Source organism: Psammomys obesus, unplaced genomic scaffold (genome assembly GCF_907164565.1).
Source record: "Psammomys obesus unplaced genomic scaffold, mPsaObe1.curated_primary_1811, whole genome shotgun sequence".
Classification (NCBI taxonomy): Eukaryota; Metazoa; Chordata; class Mammalia; order Rodentia; family Muridae; genus Psammomys; species Psammomys obesus.
The window spans coordinates 13,640,684-13,656,624 of NW_026585698.1; the positions used below are offsets into that span (position 1 = coordinate 13,640,684).

Below are 15,941 nucleotides of genomic sequence, written 5' to 3' on the forward strand. Positions count from 1 at the left end.
ACACACACACACACACACACACACACACACACACACACACACACACCCATCTGCTCTCAGGCTGGCCTCACCTCCCATCACCAAGTTATCTGCCTTTGCCTGGAAGCCTCAGGTAGCACGTGACTCTGGGGACATGACCCTGCTTTTAGCCTGGGAGACAGTTTGAAAAGAGTGGCAGGAGTCAAGGAGAGGGTTAGAGAAATGGCTCAGCAGTACTGCTCTGCCACACCCTAGAATTTGAGACCCAGCACTCCCATTGTATGGCTCATAACTGCCTCCACCTCCAGCTCCAGAAGGTCTGACTCCTTTGGCCACCACAGGCACACGCGCGCGCGCGCGCGCGCGCGCCCACACACACCCACACACACACACACACACACACACACTACCGTGACTGGCAGATGATGGAGCATCCCGGACACTTGGCATCCATCACACACTCCCCGTAGGGCCCCTGCACTGTCCTCCCTGGGATTGGACCCTCAGTTCCTCTCACTGTTTGTGTTCTCCTGTTCTTCCTGGGCTGGTGCCGCTCCCCTCCCCACATCTTTCTTACTGGCTGCCCTGTTGCTATGGTTCCCATAAGCATTCCTCGCAGGTCCCTGTGTCAGAGACTTGTGGTCTCCGGCTGGTGGCACTTTTGTAAAGTGGCAGAACTTTTTAAGAGGTAGAGCCTTGCTGGGGGTCACTGGTCACTGCGGGGTGCACACATGGAGGAAACAGCGTGCCCCAACTCACTCCCTTCTTTAGCTTCCTGGCCACGAGGGATGTTCTTCTGCTATGTCATGGTGACAGCACACACTTGAACAAAAGAACAGCTAAAGCTGTGAGCCCCATGACCTTCTCCCCACGGGTGACCGGTATCTCAGACGTTGCTATGGTGGCGGGAAGCTGATTAACATGCCTGAATACCCACTACCTCTGCCAGCACTTTCTTTGTTGCTTTTTGGCATTTTGTTTTGTGTTGTGTTGTGTTTGGTTTTGAGACAGGGTATCATTTCTTAGCCTTGACTTGGCCTGAAATTCCGTCTGTAGACCAGGCTGACCTCAGACCCACAGAGATCCTACTGCCTCTGCCTCCCTCGTGCTGGGATTAAAGGCGAGCGCCACCACCCAGCCACCATCATTCATTGCTCCCCTATTGGGGGAATCATATTTCCTGCAAACTTTCCCTGTTCCGAGCATCTCTCCCCATTTCTGGAGGGGGCCCTAAGGATCCCCTCGCCTCCCCCAGGTTGTGCAAGAATGTTTTCGACCGTGATTACAAGGCCACGATTGGGGTAGACTTCGAAATTGAGCGCTTTGAGATTGCGGGGATCCCCTACAGCCTCCAGATGTAAGTCTCTGCTATCGTTTCCAGATCTCCTCAGGGAGAAAGGCTCAGCCTTGCACTGGGAGGTGGGAAGAAGCCAGGCTTTGTGGTTTTTGGGTCCCTGGGGTCTCTCTGTCCCCACAGTTGCCTCCTGTTGGTCATCAGGTCTGGGATGGCCCTCATAGCCTGATGGCACACTCACCCATTCTCCCCAACAGCTCCTTCCTAAGGTTCCCTTCCTTCCCAGTTGGACCTCCTGGGAGCTCACGAGCAGAAGGTTGGCCTCTGAAAGTTTTTCCTGAGCTTCTAATCTCATCTCTAAACTAGGGCATGCCTGTCCTTGTGTGCCAGCCCTGAAGGGTGAGGAGGGTTCTCTTGGAGGCTGCTCTGCCCTCACCCTGTCCTCAAGCCTGATGCTTCCATCCTCCTGTCGCTTTCCTCTGACACCCATATCTCTTCTGTCCACATTGTTCTTCCCCATCAGTCTGTCTTCTCTAACCCCACCTTTGCCTCTCAGTGGCCCAGTGGTTTCTGCCTCACCTTGATCCCCTTTTGTTTTCCCTCACATCAGTGCGGGGCCTTCCCAGGGTTGACCTTCTTCCTCCTTGGTGAAAGTGCTGTGTGCTTTGGCCTCATTCTCCCCACTCCCTGGAAGATCTTACAAGCCTACCCAGCTCCCAGACCTCTGTGCCCTCTGCTGAGGCTTCCCCCTCCTCCCTCCTCACTGCTGTCTTATGTAGCAGTCACTGTGTTCTTCTCGCTTGCCGACTCCCAACTCCTCACTAGAAGCTTCTTCAGAGACAAAAAAAAAAAAAGAATGAATTAATGAAGGAATATATCCCAGAAGTTTTCATTATGCTGAACTGCTTAAAAACAAATTCAGATCATTCATATCACATTTGTGGGTTATTGTTTTACCTTACTGAGGAAAAAAAATGAACATTGATATGTTGACTTTAAAAAGCAATGGATTGTAGACTGGATTGCAGGGCCATCCCTGCATATTGGCAACCTATACAAGCCTGAACAAGAAGATCTCCGAATGCCACCTTCCCCTCTTCCACCTTGTAGCCATGGCAGACATTATTAATCTGTTATCTCATTCCTTTTCCGTGGATCTAGGGCTCAACTTCTCGTTCCTTCTCAACAGACTGTTTCAGAAAGCCAGGGCCAACTGGTCAGTTGTCCAAGATATGTGTCCTGCATCCCCCTTAGCCCCATTACCCTTAGGGAGCTCCTGAGCTGAGGGTGAAACCGTGCCCCAGTCACACACACGCTGCTATAGAACATACGGTCCTCTATAATGTTACACAACTATACAAGGCAGTTTGTCCTGTTGCACCTTCTCCTGTTGGCTGGCCCTGAGATCCGGGAGAAGAACCCAGGAGGGACTGCAGGACCGGAGGCAGGGAGAACTGGGACCCCCCCCCTCACTTCCTGTTCAAGAGTGGCGGGCGTGTCCATGTGGGCCCTGAGGTCTTCCCCTGACGTCACTGTTGCATTGCCGTAGGATACAATGACTGCTTAACCTGACCCTTGCCTTCCTGTCTCCTCTTCCCCCCACAGCTGGGACACGGCCGGGCAGGAGAAGTTCAAATGCATTGCCTCTGCCTACTACCGCGGTGCTCAGGGTGAGCAGCCTGTGACGCCAGAGCTCTAACCTGTGTCATCAGCACAAACACTACTCCCCTGTCCTCCCGAAGCCACTGGAAGAGCACCGCAGCTAGTGCTCAGGGCGGAGGAAGCTCCCTAGAAGTCTAGGCCCTGGCTGTCTTTGATAGTCTCCCCCATAGGGAGTCTGAAGTATTGGATGCAGGCTGCGTCAGTCCCCAGTTCCCAGTTCAGAAAAGGACATTCTTGTTCAAGGGTCCCAGAGAAAAAAGAGATGGCGTCATGTTCCAGGTGACAATGAGGAGAGGCTTTTCCTTTCTGTCTTAGCCAGAGGCAGCTAGGCCAGAGAGGAGTGACGGGTGGACCCAGCAGCGTTGGCAGAGCCCATACTGGGGCCCCAGTGCCCACTGCCAACATAGCCAGGGGCAGTAGGGGGCTGAGCAGGATCAAAGTCCACAGAGATAGCAATGCGAAGTCCCCAGGAAGGAGACAGAAGGAGACTCTTAGTAGGAGGTAAGAAAAACCATCAGAAGGATCCCAGTATAAGTATAAGCACAGCTATGTCTTCTTGGTGGTGGTCTGTGCAGTCTGATCCCCGTCTAAAGGAAGGGGAACAGGAAGTAAGCTGTAAGTGCCTGCGCCATGGATGGAAGTCCAGCATTAGCCAGGTCCACTGTGGCCTTTGCCAGCCTTCACCTCTCCTAACCTTTCTTCCTGAGGGCCTGCTGCCTCCCTGGAGCTAGCGCTGTGAGGTGCACGGCAGACTTGTGTGAACTGTACTCACCGTTCCCATCACTTGTAGGACTCTCATCAGCCCCAGTGCAGGGAGCCCGTGTCCAGCCTGCTCTTATCCACAGTAGGGCAGCAGAGAGCAGACCTGTGCCTGGACCGTCCCGCTGTGGCCTTCCCCTTGGGAATCCAGGGCAGACTATGATGAAAGAGCTGACCACAGAAGATACCTTACAGTTTTCTGCCCACAGAAGTCATTTCCTTTAACGGGCTGTTACTGATCCCCATCCTTCAATTAAAAGTCTACCCAGGGTCAGGCCCTAGACTAACAGCTTTTCCAAACAGTGTGTTCCCATCCTCCCTACCCCCATTTGCAAGGATGGGTATCATCCTTGCAAATGTACAGATGGGGAGGCAGGGTCTCCATAGTTACAGCCCTCACCATGCCCTTTAGACCACAAGTGGCAGAGGCTCTCTTGCCAGAGTCCAGTGCTTCAGGGCTTTCTCTGTGCACCTCCCTCTCCCAGGCCAGGCTGCTAGGTACAGGTTTGGAGGGCCTGGGGGGCAGCTGTAGGGAGGTAGGTCTAAGGGATAACGGTGGGGTGACCCCTCTCTAGTCTCCATAGGGAGGCAGCCCAGTAGTTGTTGCGGGAAGATACCCAGGAGAGCCTTCCTCCAGCATGCCTGTTGTTGATTGGCTTTTGGGTTTTCCTGTGTCCAGTGATCATCACAGCCTTCGACCTCACTGATGTGCAGACACTGGGGCACACCAGGCAAGTAAGCCCAGACCCTCCCCCCTGTATGTCACAGACTGATGAAGTTTTCTGGAAGGGCTCTCAAACCTGAGCGTCAGGGCTGGACCCAGAATGATGGGCACCTACTACCCAGTTCCCTGCTTATCCCTAGAAACATCCCCACCTGCTGCTCAGAGGCCCGAGTTGGCGGGCCACCCTTGGCTTTTATGTCCCGCTGCCACCATAATGGGAAGCTTTATGTTGATGAGGGACCCTCTGTCACTTTCACGTTGGGTCCCTAATAATTTCATAGCTAATCCTCCCTGAAAGAAATTTTTCACTTGCTATATTGGGCAGAGATGTGGGCAGCGTGACCAGTTTCAGAGGGCCGCCATCTGCCAGAAATAATCCACCTAATGGACCAAAGCCCTTCTTCCCTGGGTTTGCCTGGGCCCTTCACAGCAGCATCTCCTGTGCAGGAGACAGGAATGGGTTTTTTTCAGCTGATAAATGGCAGGGACACCTAGTTCCTGCAGTAGGAGTTTTCACCCATCCCAAACCAGTGCCTGTATATTCCAGCTCCTCCTGTGCCCACTGAGGCCCTTCTGGGTCCAGCCCCAACCTCCTCCGTGGTCAGGGTAGACAGGGTACCTTCCCTGTACCTCCTGGCTAAGTCCAGGCCTCTTGTTCCCACTCTGTGCATTCCAGGCAATGGCTGGAGGATGCGCTGAGGGAGAACGAGGCCGGCTCTTGCTTCATCTTCCTCGTGGGAACCAAGAAGGATCTCCTGGTAAGCAGGGTAAAGCTGGAGGCCCAGCCCCGACTGGCTTTCCAGAAAATAGCTGAGGAGTGCTGAAGGCCAGTGACACGCCTTATGCTGGACTTCAGACTATGGGCTGTGAAATTGCAGCAGGCAACTCAGCTCCTGTGCCCCTCCCCTAAGAGGTGGGGATGACTCATTTCCCTGGGGAGCACTCAAGTGTCAGCTTTGGGCAAGCAGCCCGCCCTGAGATACCCCACCAAGGGTAGCGAGAAAGGTGGCCATCCCAGGGACTCCTGCAAGGAAGGCCAAGACGCCGAGTCAGCCGGGGCCGTTTGTTCCAGTCAGGGGCAGCGTGTAAGCAGGCAGAAGCAGAGGCTGTGCACCTGGCCAATGAGATGCAGGCAGAGTACTGGTCTGTATCTGCCAAGACGGGTGAGTAGTGCGCCCCACATGCATTCATTACCAAAAGAGCGGGGGTGGGGGGGGAGAGGCAGAAGTCCAAGAGCAAAGCCAGAAATCCCGAAGTGAAAGGACATGTGATGCCTGGCACGTGAGAGATCCCCAAGGCTGCGGGGACTTGGGCCAGCAGTCCTTGCTCAGGTGCACAGGGTCAGTGTGTATCTGGCCACGGACTGGACATGAGTGGAAAGTGCAAGTGCCCCCTCCAGGCCCTCCCAAATCCCTGGCTGTGCCCCTGCCTGGGGCCATCTGCTGGTCTTCCTCAGCAGGAGCGTCCATCTACAACTTGATCACAGTAAGAGCAGGAGCACTGGGACCCCGCAGTGGGGCAAGTGGGGTTGTTCTGCACAGGTTCCTGGCTGCACTCAGGCAGTGTTTACGCTGGGTGCTGAGATCTGCAGGGCCATGCACACAGACGCCTTGTAATCGCCAACGGCACATGGCTAGCTGCTAGAGAGCCCTGCCTGGCCCAGGTTGTGCAAGTGTTCAGAAGCAACTGACCGGGGGGTGGGGTGGGGGCAGGGGGCCGCAGGGCAGGGATGGGGGCCAGAGCCCACTGGGAAGCCAGGCTGCCACCAGAACCATACTGTCTCCCACCCCTGTGGGCAGGCTGCTAATGTGACGGTGAGGTGTGTTCTGAGATCGCCATGGCCAGCCTAGGGATGGGCTGACCTGGCATTTGCCTGTACTGCATCTGAGGGCAACTTGAGTTGTAGCTGTCTTGTGGGCCCCCAGGAGAGAATGTGAAGGCATTCTTCAGCCGCGTCGCCGCGCTAGCATTTGAGCGGTCTGTACTTGAGGACCTGGAGAAGAGGCCCAGGACCCAGTCCCAGGTCGGAGATGGCGATGGAGACCTAATCCGTGCGTACAGAGAGGGCAGGGCAGGGCAGGGCAGAGGGCAGGATAGGGACCAGAAGCCCACACCCACCATCCTAATTTACCACCTTTGCTGTCCTCTTGGGACCTTTGGGCTGTTAGCCATATCTCAGGCCAACAGCTTCCATGCCCCCATCTGCCAACTCAGGCACCTTCCCTGGCCTCCCTGCTCTCCACATGGCCTCCTTTGGGTCAAGCTTAGGCTTCTGTTCCTCAGATGTGTCTTGCCTCCAGCTTACCTGAATGCCACAACCCCAAGTGTCCCCTGGGTCTTTCCCACACCAGGTCATCTAGGCCTCAGAGGACAGACCCAGGGACCAAGTACAGGGCTCCAGCTGTCAGGGTAGAATAGTCCTTGCCTGTTGTCAGCTGTAGGATACCTGGTTGATGCCATCTTTTCCTGTATTTGCAGGAATAGAGGTACCCAAGACCCAGGAGAACAAGAGGCCACCTAGCCTGGGCTGCTGTTAGCCGAGGCCAGCATCAGAGCCGTCCACCCCGTGCATACACGGAGGGTGACATGGAGTCCAAGCTCCACAGTGGAGAAGCCTGTGTCTCCAGATTACGGCCACTTCTCCCGAGCAGGTCAGCAGCCACTGGAGCCCCGCACTGCTCGGCTGGCTGGGGTCACCAGGGTGAGCCTTTCCTACAGGGTCTTCAGACGGTCGCTGTGTTCTCAGGAGGCTTCAAGACTGCAAACTCAGGACACTTCAGGGCTAGCCCACTTCCTTTACCCAGTCGTACCCAGAGTCAGTCCTGGACCCCTCTCCTGCCGATCCTCACTGAGGCCTCTGAACCCTCGTCTCCATGTTCCAAGCATTGACTTGTCAGAATAGCTGAGCAGAACCGACCTGCAATCCCATCTCATCCTTGATGAGATTTCTGTCATCAAGACAACAAGGAGTCCTAGGCCTTGCTGCCTCAGACCTAGCTATCCACCGTCCTTCTACCACAGAATCTTGGGACTCTTGAGCCCCATTGTTAAGCACAATGGACACAGTTGAGGTGGCCCCTCTGGCAGAGTCCCGCCTCCATCTCTGAGGTTTCCCATGCTCCTGCTCTGCATGTCAGTGGGTGAGATCGTGACTATGCCAAGAGATGACAATTGCATGGCTTCCCTCTGGCAGCTCATTCCATGTCCCTGAGCCTGAGGCTGCCCTGTGCTGTCACCCAGGCCCTTCCCTGTTGACCTACCATGTGTCTCTCCAGTGGGCCCGTGTGTCTCTTGGACTTTGGCATTGGCCCACGGATCTCTGGAGGACTTAGGACATCCAGAATCTAGCATCCCTAACCCCCTCTTACACATCAGCAGGAATACTGCTCCCTACTTGGGTCCAGAGCCTCCCCTGACCCCCTCACCCACTCCGTAGTCCTACAGCTCTCTGTCTAGGCCCACACAACCCTTTCTTACTCCTGCCACAGAGGGAGGGTACACACAGCATTCCTGGCTGCTGCTTTTTCCCCAAGGCCTGTCTCATGTAGCCCATGCTGTTTTCCAACTCTGTAGCTGAGGCTTACCTCCATCTCCCAAGTGCTGGGATTACAGGCATGAATCCCCATAACCCAGCAACACCTGCTTGTCAAGGATGGTAAGCATTTGCAGGCGGCCACGTTGGTCGGTGCCCTTCTCTAAGTGCCTGGCATGCCACACATTTCCATGACTGTTCATTAACTCGGCAAACACCCGAGAACACTGGCAAATTTTCCTGTCTAGTACCAACATTCCTTAGCTTTATTTTAGTGTGCTCTCTCTCTCTCCATCCTCCCTCCCCATCTCTCTGAAACGGGGGGGGGGGGGAGGGTCTCTGTTTATACTAGGCTGGCCTTGAGCTTGCAGCAGTCTCCCTGCTTCTGCCTCCCAAGTGCTGGGAGGAGACATAAAGCTCATTATCTGGCTCAAGGTCTTTTATTCTAAAAATTATCTAAAACATCTCTTTGAAGGAATTAAATGTTTGGTATTAAACAAGGTGGTAGAGCATATAAACAAAAATACTTCTGCCCTGAAATCAGTTGTACTCTTTGACATAAACATGGTTAGCAGTTGATTTAAAAAAAAAAATCCTTCCATGTTGTTCCCGCTCTGTATACAAACCTTCTGTCTGTTGGCTTGTCTCTTCAGTGTGCCCTTGTACTGTGCACGTTGCCTGATGGGCCACCTGCCCAGTGATCTGTCCTGATCTCAAACTGTGGGTGCGTGCCAAACCTTCCCATACTTGAGCAAAACACGCAGTTCCCATAGTGTGGACAGGCTGTAGCTGAGTTGACTTCCTTGTCTACTGAGCAGCCGTTTTGTATCCTGCTGTTGTTAGCTTTCAGCTAAGGTCCTTTAGAATTTCCCCAGAGGGTCTTGGTGGGCCCTTGTCCAGCCTGGGCTTAGCAGGTATAGCATAATGCTCCACAGGGAGGAAGTAGATGGCAATGACCCCTCTTCATCTTTCCGGGTCCCAGGGTGGTGACAGGGAGGGGTGATACTTCGTCCTTCTGTCATGCGCTCCAGAGCTAGAAGGGCACTGATCTACAGACACCCGTGTTGCTGTAGATTAACTACCCTTCATTGAACACTCCTTGTGGTGCCCGCCACAGCGTGATAGCGTGCGTCCTCACTCTAAATAACAGGTCTCTCCAAGTTCAATACTTGGCCTGGGAGGATAGCTTCTAAGCTTACCAAGGAAAGTGGAGGGAGTCAGACGTTTCTCTGCCAGTCAACAGTGTTGCCTTAATACAGCTGTGTGACAAACCCTACCCCACAGGCTGAGTAAGTTATAAGCAGTAGATTAATTTATGCTTCTGGTAGCTGCAAAATCCAAGAGAAGGGGACTGACACCTGGCAAGGGCCCTATGTCACACCCTAACGTGCCATATAGAGCAGAGAGTTTGCCCTGAAGAGAGAGGTAAAGAGGGGAACCAAACGTGCTTCTGTAACAAACGCAGTCTTGTGGTAACAGTGTATTGAGGAGCCCCAAACTCTTCCCTCTGGGTCCCCCCTCCAGACACTATAACTCTGAGGAGACAGTCAAACCTCAAACCTCAGAGCTAGAGGTGTCATTCTGATAGACTGCTTGCCTACCACGTGCTCCACCCCCACCCCTGAAAAGTTCCCCAACCCCGGAAGGGCTGGAGAGATGGCTCAGCAGTTAAAGATTTGTTTAAAAAAAAAAAAATAGCAAACCCATCACTTTCATGTTATTCCCCCTCCCCCCCCAACAAACACACACTGGCCCATTGGAGTTAGGGTATTATCTTCAGATAACTCAGCAATCATCAGTTGATTCTGTTGAGGGCCTAGGCAGCCTGGGTCTGGACCTACAGGACCAGCTCCCCACAGCCAAGGTCTAATGAGTAATTATATTCAGTGACTTCAGGGGTGTGCTCTCCCTTTTCCCAGCCTCCTTCCCTGCTTCCTGCCCACTCTGTCCTTTGTGTCCTCTGCTGGAGACACCTCTGGCCTGTCTGCCATCTAACAGATGGGCTAAAAAGCCAGGACACACTTGAGCTGCTCCCTCTCTGCCCCATTTTAGCTTTAGGTCTGATCGCAGTAGAATCGGGCCCCAGAGCCCAGCAGCCTTACCCTTCAGACTCTCACCCAAGACCCTCACCCACCCCTGCTCCGAGTATCCCGCCAAGCCTTACAGCACAGTCTGTTCCCTGTGTCTGCATGGTATTGGACTGTCCTCCCCTAGTTGTGCAGCCATGGTGACTCAGGCTCCACGGTGACCAGAACAGGAGTTTTGTGCTCAGCCATTTGTGTCCTGGTTGCTTGCCTCTACCATCCTGGCTCTGTTACAAGCCTTGGTGGCTCAGGGGGGCCACAGGAATCCAGGCACAACACTATAGCTTAGAGGGTACAGAGCATCCTTTTCTCAAGGAACCCCAGACATTTTAAGCCAGGAAAACTGTGGTCACCTAACATCTACGAAGCTGAGCACAGAGGTAGACAGGATTGGTTACATTCGTATAGTTACACAACTTCCTCCCCTGTCCCCTCCAGCCTCAAACTAAAAATACCTCCTCTCTCTGCCTCCCAAGTTCTGGGATTACAGGCACGAAGCATCACTAATTATTCAGGCATCTCTACAGCCTGCTTCCCAAATTCTCCCAGTTATTAGTCCCTGAATGTACACAACACTCACTGGGGGATGTGACCCCACAAAAGTGCTGACTGGGAACAGGAAACAGCCCTGTCCACAAGTAGTCCTAGGCCCCATGAGACAGCGGCATGTTGACAGGGAATTCTAGATGGAGAGGAAGCCACGAAAAGAACACAGCGGCGGGGGGAAAGGGGCAGGCATGACTCTTTGTGCCAGGAGTTTTCACAAGAATCACACAGCTTAGAGGCAGCCCTCCTTGTGGTCAGGGAGTGAATCTGGATGGGCTCCGGGCTGGCTTCGGATACTGCTCTGAGACAGGCTCCTCCGGGAGCTCCTGGGGCTCCTCCGCCATCTGCTCTGGCCTCACGTGTCACTTCCCATATGGTAGGCCTTTCCTTCAGAGAAGCTGATAGGCAGACAGAAGTATGGCCATCGCATTGCCTCTATCCTGGCCATGTGCAGGCCCTGGTTTGCCTCTGTAGTCCAGGCCATCAGTGACATCCAGAGCCACCAGCTACCCGATTCTGTGCCCCAGACGGACACAGCTTCCTAGGCTGTTGAGGGCTTGCTTTTTACTCAGCCTGCCTACCCCTAGCCTTCTGGAACACACAATAAGGGATTGGCCCCAGGAGGCAAAGCAGAGCTAGGGCGTCTTCCCTTACCAGGGGAGGCACCTCTGACCTATAGGTGCTCTCGCCCTCTGAAGCCTGAAAGTGAAAACCTGGAGCACCTCACTGGCCATCCCCTCACTAACAGGCTCACTGCACTCTGCCCTTCCTCTCTTGGTAATGGCTGCAGACAACAGTCGGGAGATTACACTGGCAAAGATTCAGGAGCTTCATTAATAATTGATCCCGCAGAAGGGGGGTGGAGTTGCTTCTAATGAGAGTCCTGCTCAGTCATTGGGAACCCGGGCCAGCAGCTCCAAAGAAGACCCACTGCCTACTTGGCAAGGCTACCCTACCGAGATCCCCGCTGCCTACTGTAGGCCAGGGCTTTGTCAGCGTGGAGGAGGCCCTCCAGCTAAGCACTGTTGAGCGCAGCATGAGCAAACAGAGCTAGGGAACTGATGCTGTTGTCTCTCTCTCCCTCAAGATGACAGATGACATGATGGATAACAGATGGATGACACAGTGACATCCCACTTAAAAGACAGGCTTCCCCCTGCCTCCAGCAGGCATGGAGATAGGAATGAAGACTGGGTAGAGAAAAAGCAAAAAAGATCCAGCTTCTCTTTTTTTTCTCCATTGTGCTGGAAGTTCACTCTAGGGCAGTGGTTCTCAACCCTTCTAATGCTGTGTGACCTTTTAAGACAGTTCTTCATGTTGTAATTGACCCCCCCAATCATAACATTATTTTCATTGCTACTTCATCACTATAATTTTGCTACTGTTATGAATTGTAATGTAAACATCTGCTATACAGGATGTATTTTCGTTACAAGTTGACTCAAAGAGGTCTCAACGCATAGGTTGAGAACGGTGGCTCTAGGGCCTTGTAGATGCTAGCAAGCTCTCTCCCACTGAACTCGGCCTGCCTGCCTGCCTGCCTGTGTTTAATCCCTGGCACCAAATGAACCAGGCATGGTGGTACATACATACCTATTTGGTACCACAGATGGGCAGTCAGTATCTTTCTTTGAACCCATGACTGGTCCTTCTCCCTAGTTCTCCATACCTAAACCATCTTGCAAGTCCTCTGAGCTCCACTCCAAGAATGGCCCTGCAAGCTAACCCTCTCTTCTGGTCACCTTGTTCCCAAACTAGTCTAGGTCGGCAACTTCTGCATGGATTGCTACAGATCCACTCTTACCACCACACCATCCAACAAACCTCCCACCCAAAACTATCAAGCAGGTTGCCCTCTGCCTACTACATGGACTGACCTAGCAGGACTGTCGAGCTGGGAGTACTTACACATAAATTCATTAAAGTTCAACAGAACATTCTGTTCTTTGACATACTGACGTCACATCTTAGTGCCTGGGATTCACGTGGAGAAGGCTACAGGCACACAGATAATAGGACATGTATTGCGGTGGGAACTTCCGGGCCATGCAGGCCGAGACCTGTTTGGTGGCTTTACTCGCCTTTAAAATGAAACCTAAATCTCTTAGGCATCTAGAAGGTGCTGGCCAACCTATGACCTCACCCCCTGCTTCCCACATTGACCTCATCTCGTAACTTAGCTGTTCTTCAAATAGCTACCTTCCTAAAGCCTCTTTCTTGCTATCTGCCTGTTGCCTTCTCTCTGTCTGTCTGTCTCTTACACACACACACACACACACACACACACACACACACACCTCCTGGGCTGTGCTTCTCAGCCACACATATATCTCAATTTGACCACTACTTGCTGACGACCCAAATGCTTGCAGAGTTAGGATCTAGTGGAAACAGACAGACAGATTGTAGGTGTGTACGGACCCTCCGTCTCTCCTCACTCTGTCCTCCTAGAGAAGGACAGATGATGAGAAAGCTCTATGGGGTGGGGGGTGGGGGGAGATGCTCTGTGCAGAAAAGGACCAGAAACTTTGTGTTAACGCTCCTTTGGGGAGGTCCTGAGGACGAAGAGTATTCTTGGGGCCAGAAAAGACTCTCTGATGGAGGAAGAAAGTCACTTTGTGGATGTGTGCTTGTACTGGACAAGCAATTTGCTATGCCGAGAGAACAGACTTTGCAAACCCCAATAAACGAGTTTCTGGGTTTTAAAAGCAAATTTATTTATTTATAAAATACTAAAAGCTAACATAACGGTGCATAAACATAGTCCCAGCTGCTCGGGAGGCTGAAGCAAGAAGTGGATCTACTTGAGTCCAGAAGTGTGGGCTCTCAAAGTAAATGAGTGGCTGAGTAAACGAAATCCACTTAAAGTGTAGGGGGAGGGAGTGTGGCTCTGGGGAAGAGAGGTTGCCTAGCATGTAGAAGGTCCTGAGTTCAAGGTCCCAGCACCCCACCCACCAAAAACCCTGCAAAAATGTTTAAAGTGGAGCTGAATTGGGGGTCTGTGAACCAGAGAGCTGCCACACTATGGACCCTAATGAGCCTACTGAAGGGCTCAATCAACAAGGGAAAAAAGAATACTGTCTTTGGAAGATTCTTTACTCCGATGGCCAGGAAATAGGGTTCCAGGGACCTGAGCTGTTCTCCTCTTGCCTGGCCCACTTATTGAATGAGTCCATCAGATCATTACAGGCGGCAGCTAGTATTGATTGTGACCTGGTAAGGTCATGGCTTTTTCCCCCCCTTTCTTCCTCCTCCTGCTTCTCCCATCCCTTCCCCCTCCTCCTCCCTTTATCTTTCTTGTACTGTTGGGCAGTGATCCATGGGCTTGTCTTGAACAGGACCTCTACCGTTGAGCCAAGACCCCCAGCAGAGGAGCAGGCTTAACATTCATTTTAAAAGTGAGTCTACCGAGGAAGAAAAACATCGTTCACTACCTTCTAGAATGCGTGCCTTTTTTTATTTTTATTTTTATTTATTTATTTTTTTGCCTCACTGGCCCCAAAGTCAGGGCCCGGCAAAACTGTTTCTTTTCAGCAGCTGTTTACTGCCTGCCCGGCAAGAGACGGGTGAGGTAGGCAAGGCAGGAGGGGACAGGAGATCACGGCGGTCTGCAGAGGGCAGCAGCGAGCTGCACGGCGCCCGGAGTTTCGAGCCTGCCTCCGAAGGCTCGCCGGAACCGCCACCGCTAACACACACCACGTCCCACACCCGTGCGTACAAAACGCTGCACGTGAGGACGAGAGAGCTCCAGGGAGGGACAGAGAGTCGCTGAGACCACGCGGTCTAAGTCAGGGAGACCCTGCTCATCCGCCTGCTGGTCCCGGTGTCTACAGAAAAGCCTGTTTACGACCGTGGAAACAACAGCAGGCGTGCTGGGTTGGTTTTTTGTTTTTGTTTCCCTCGATGCTCAGGAAACTGAGGCACGGGGAGGGAAGAGTGCTCAGAACTCAGGCCGTCCTTCAGCTGCTACGTCCCGTCCCCTCTCCTTTCAGCTCCCACAGCAGGCTGGCCTGGATTTCACTTTGTACTCAGTGTCAAAACAGCGTGCCTCCCGATCCCTAAGCTTCCTCGGGAATCATTAAAGGTTTCCTGGCTTCCACTCCTCCGTGGCTAAGAAAGAGGTGTGTGATCCCTTCAGAGAAGGACAGAGACGCTGAAAATACTACCCCGGCCCCACGGGGGTCAGAAGTCAGGACTCGGGAAGGGAGGAGATGCGTTGAACGAGCATCTATTTATCACTCAGTGTAAGGAGTCCGGAGACAAACGAGTGGCCACTGTAGAACCTTCATCACCCACCTCACATCTCCAACCCTGGAGGCTGGCTGGCCTGGGTGCCCAGCCTGGCCGCAGCTGTCTCACTGGGTTGATTTCTTAGTAGCTTGGGCCCCGCTGGGTACCCGGGCTTGACAGAAAAGAGGAAGGAGATATTTCTGTTCCAGGTGTGAACCAGCTAGGGCCACCGCGGTGGAAGGGAGCGCTCGGAGTCACCAGGCCTGGGGCGCCCCGGAGTCCGCGCAGAGTGGGACGGGACCGGCTAGCCACGGCCGACCCGGTGTGTCTCCGGAGACCCTGCGCTCCGCCCGCGGTGCGGCCCCTTTAAGAGGCGGGGCCTGCCCCCGCCCCCGTCAGCCGCTCGGCGGCCCCGCCCCCCGGCCCGCCCCTTCCTGCAGCGCTGAGTGCGGGCCGGGGCGGGAGTGCGGCGAGGGCTGGCCGGGCCGAGCGCAGCAGCGCCTGCCGGGGAGGGCTGCGGGGCGGCGGGGCGGCGCGGGAACGGGAGGCGAGGGGGCGCGCGGGGCGGCGCAGGCCCGCGCTCGCTGCAGCCCCGGCTCTGCGGAGGACGGTCCCCGGCCGCCCCGCACACAATAGCGGCGCGCACGCGCGGCCCCGCGCCCTCCTTTCCCCCCCCCCGCCCGCGCCCCCCGCCGCCGAGCCTCACCTGCGGCCCCCGGGGGGCGGGCATTGTTCGCCGCCGCCGCCGCGGGGGGCGGGCATGGATGCCGCGGGGCGCCCCGGGCCGGGCCCGCTGGGATCGGCTCGCCGCCGCCGCCTCTAGGGACCCGGGGCTCGGGCTCGCGGCCCCCGCGGCGCAGGTGAAGCCGGCCGCGCCATGGTGGACTCGGTGGGCTTCGCCGAGGCGTGGAGGGCGCAGTTCCCGGACTCGGAGCCGCCGCGCATGGAGCTGCGCTCGGTGGGCGACATCGAGCAGGAGCTGGAGCGCTGCAAGGCCTCCATCCGGCGGCTGGAGCGGGAGGTGAACCAGGAGCGCTTCCGCATGATCTACCTGCAGACGCTGCTGGCCAAGGAGAAGAAGAGCTACGACCGCCAGCGCTGGGGCTTCCGCCGCGCCGCGCAGCCCCCGGA

The 15,941-nt window shown here is 54.6% G+C and overlaps 2 protein-coding genes across 4 annotated transcripts in view; both read left to right on the forward strand.

Moving 5' to 3' along the window:
* Positions 1 to 13,280, forward strand: part of Rab36 (RAB36, member RAS oncogene family) — a 21,403-nt gene extending 8,123 nt beyond the window's left edge. For all 3 annotated transcript variants that reach the window (XM_055598945.1, XM_055598946.1, XM_055598944.1), the window contains 7 exons: positions 1,235 to 1,336; positions 2,879 to 2,943; positions 4,374 to 4,425; positions 5,095 to 5,176; positions 5,491 to 5,581; positions 6,344 to 6,469; positions 6,897 to 13,280. In XM_055598945.1, the coding sequence (XP_055454920.1) occupies positions 1,235 to 1,336; positions 2,879 to 2,943; positions 4,374 to 4,425; positions 5,095 to 5,176; positions 5,491 to 5,581; positions 6,344 to 6,469; positions 6,897 to 6,955 (577 nt within the window). In that variant the 3' untranslated portion in view covers positions 6,956 to 13,280. The remainder of the gene's footprint in view (positions 1 to 1,234; positions 1,337 to 2,878; positions 2,944 to 4,373; positions 4,426 to 5,094; positions 5,177 to 5,490; positions 5,582 to 6,343; positions 6,470 to 6,896) is intronic.
* Positions 13,281 to 15,488: 2,208 nt separating this feature from the next.
* Positions 15,489 to 15,941, forward strand: part of Bcr (BCR activator of RhoGEF and GTPase) — a 114,081-nt gene continuing 113,628 nt past the window's right edge. Inside the window, exon 1 of the mRNA XM_055598852.1 lies at positions 15,489 to 15,939. Within this exon, the coding sequence (XP_055454827.1) occupies positions 15,688 to 15,939 (252 nt within the window). The 5' untranslated portion in view covers positions 15,489 to 15,687. The remainder of the gene's footprint in view (positions 15,940 to 15,941) is intronic.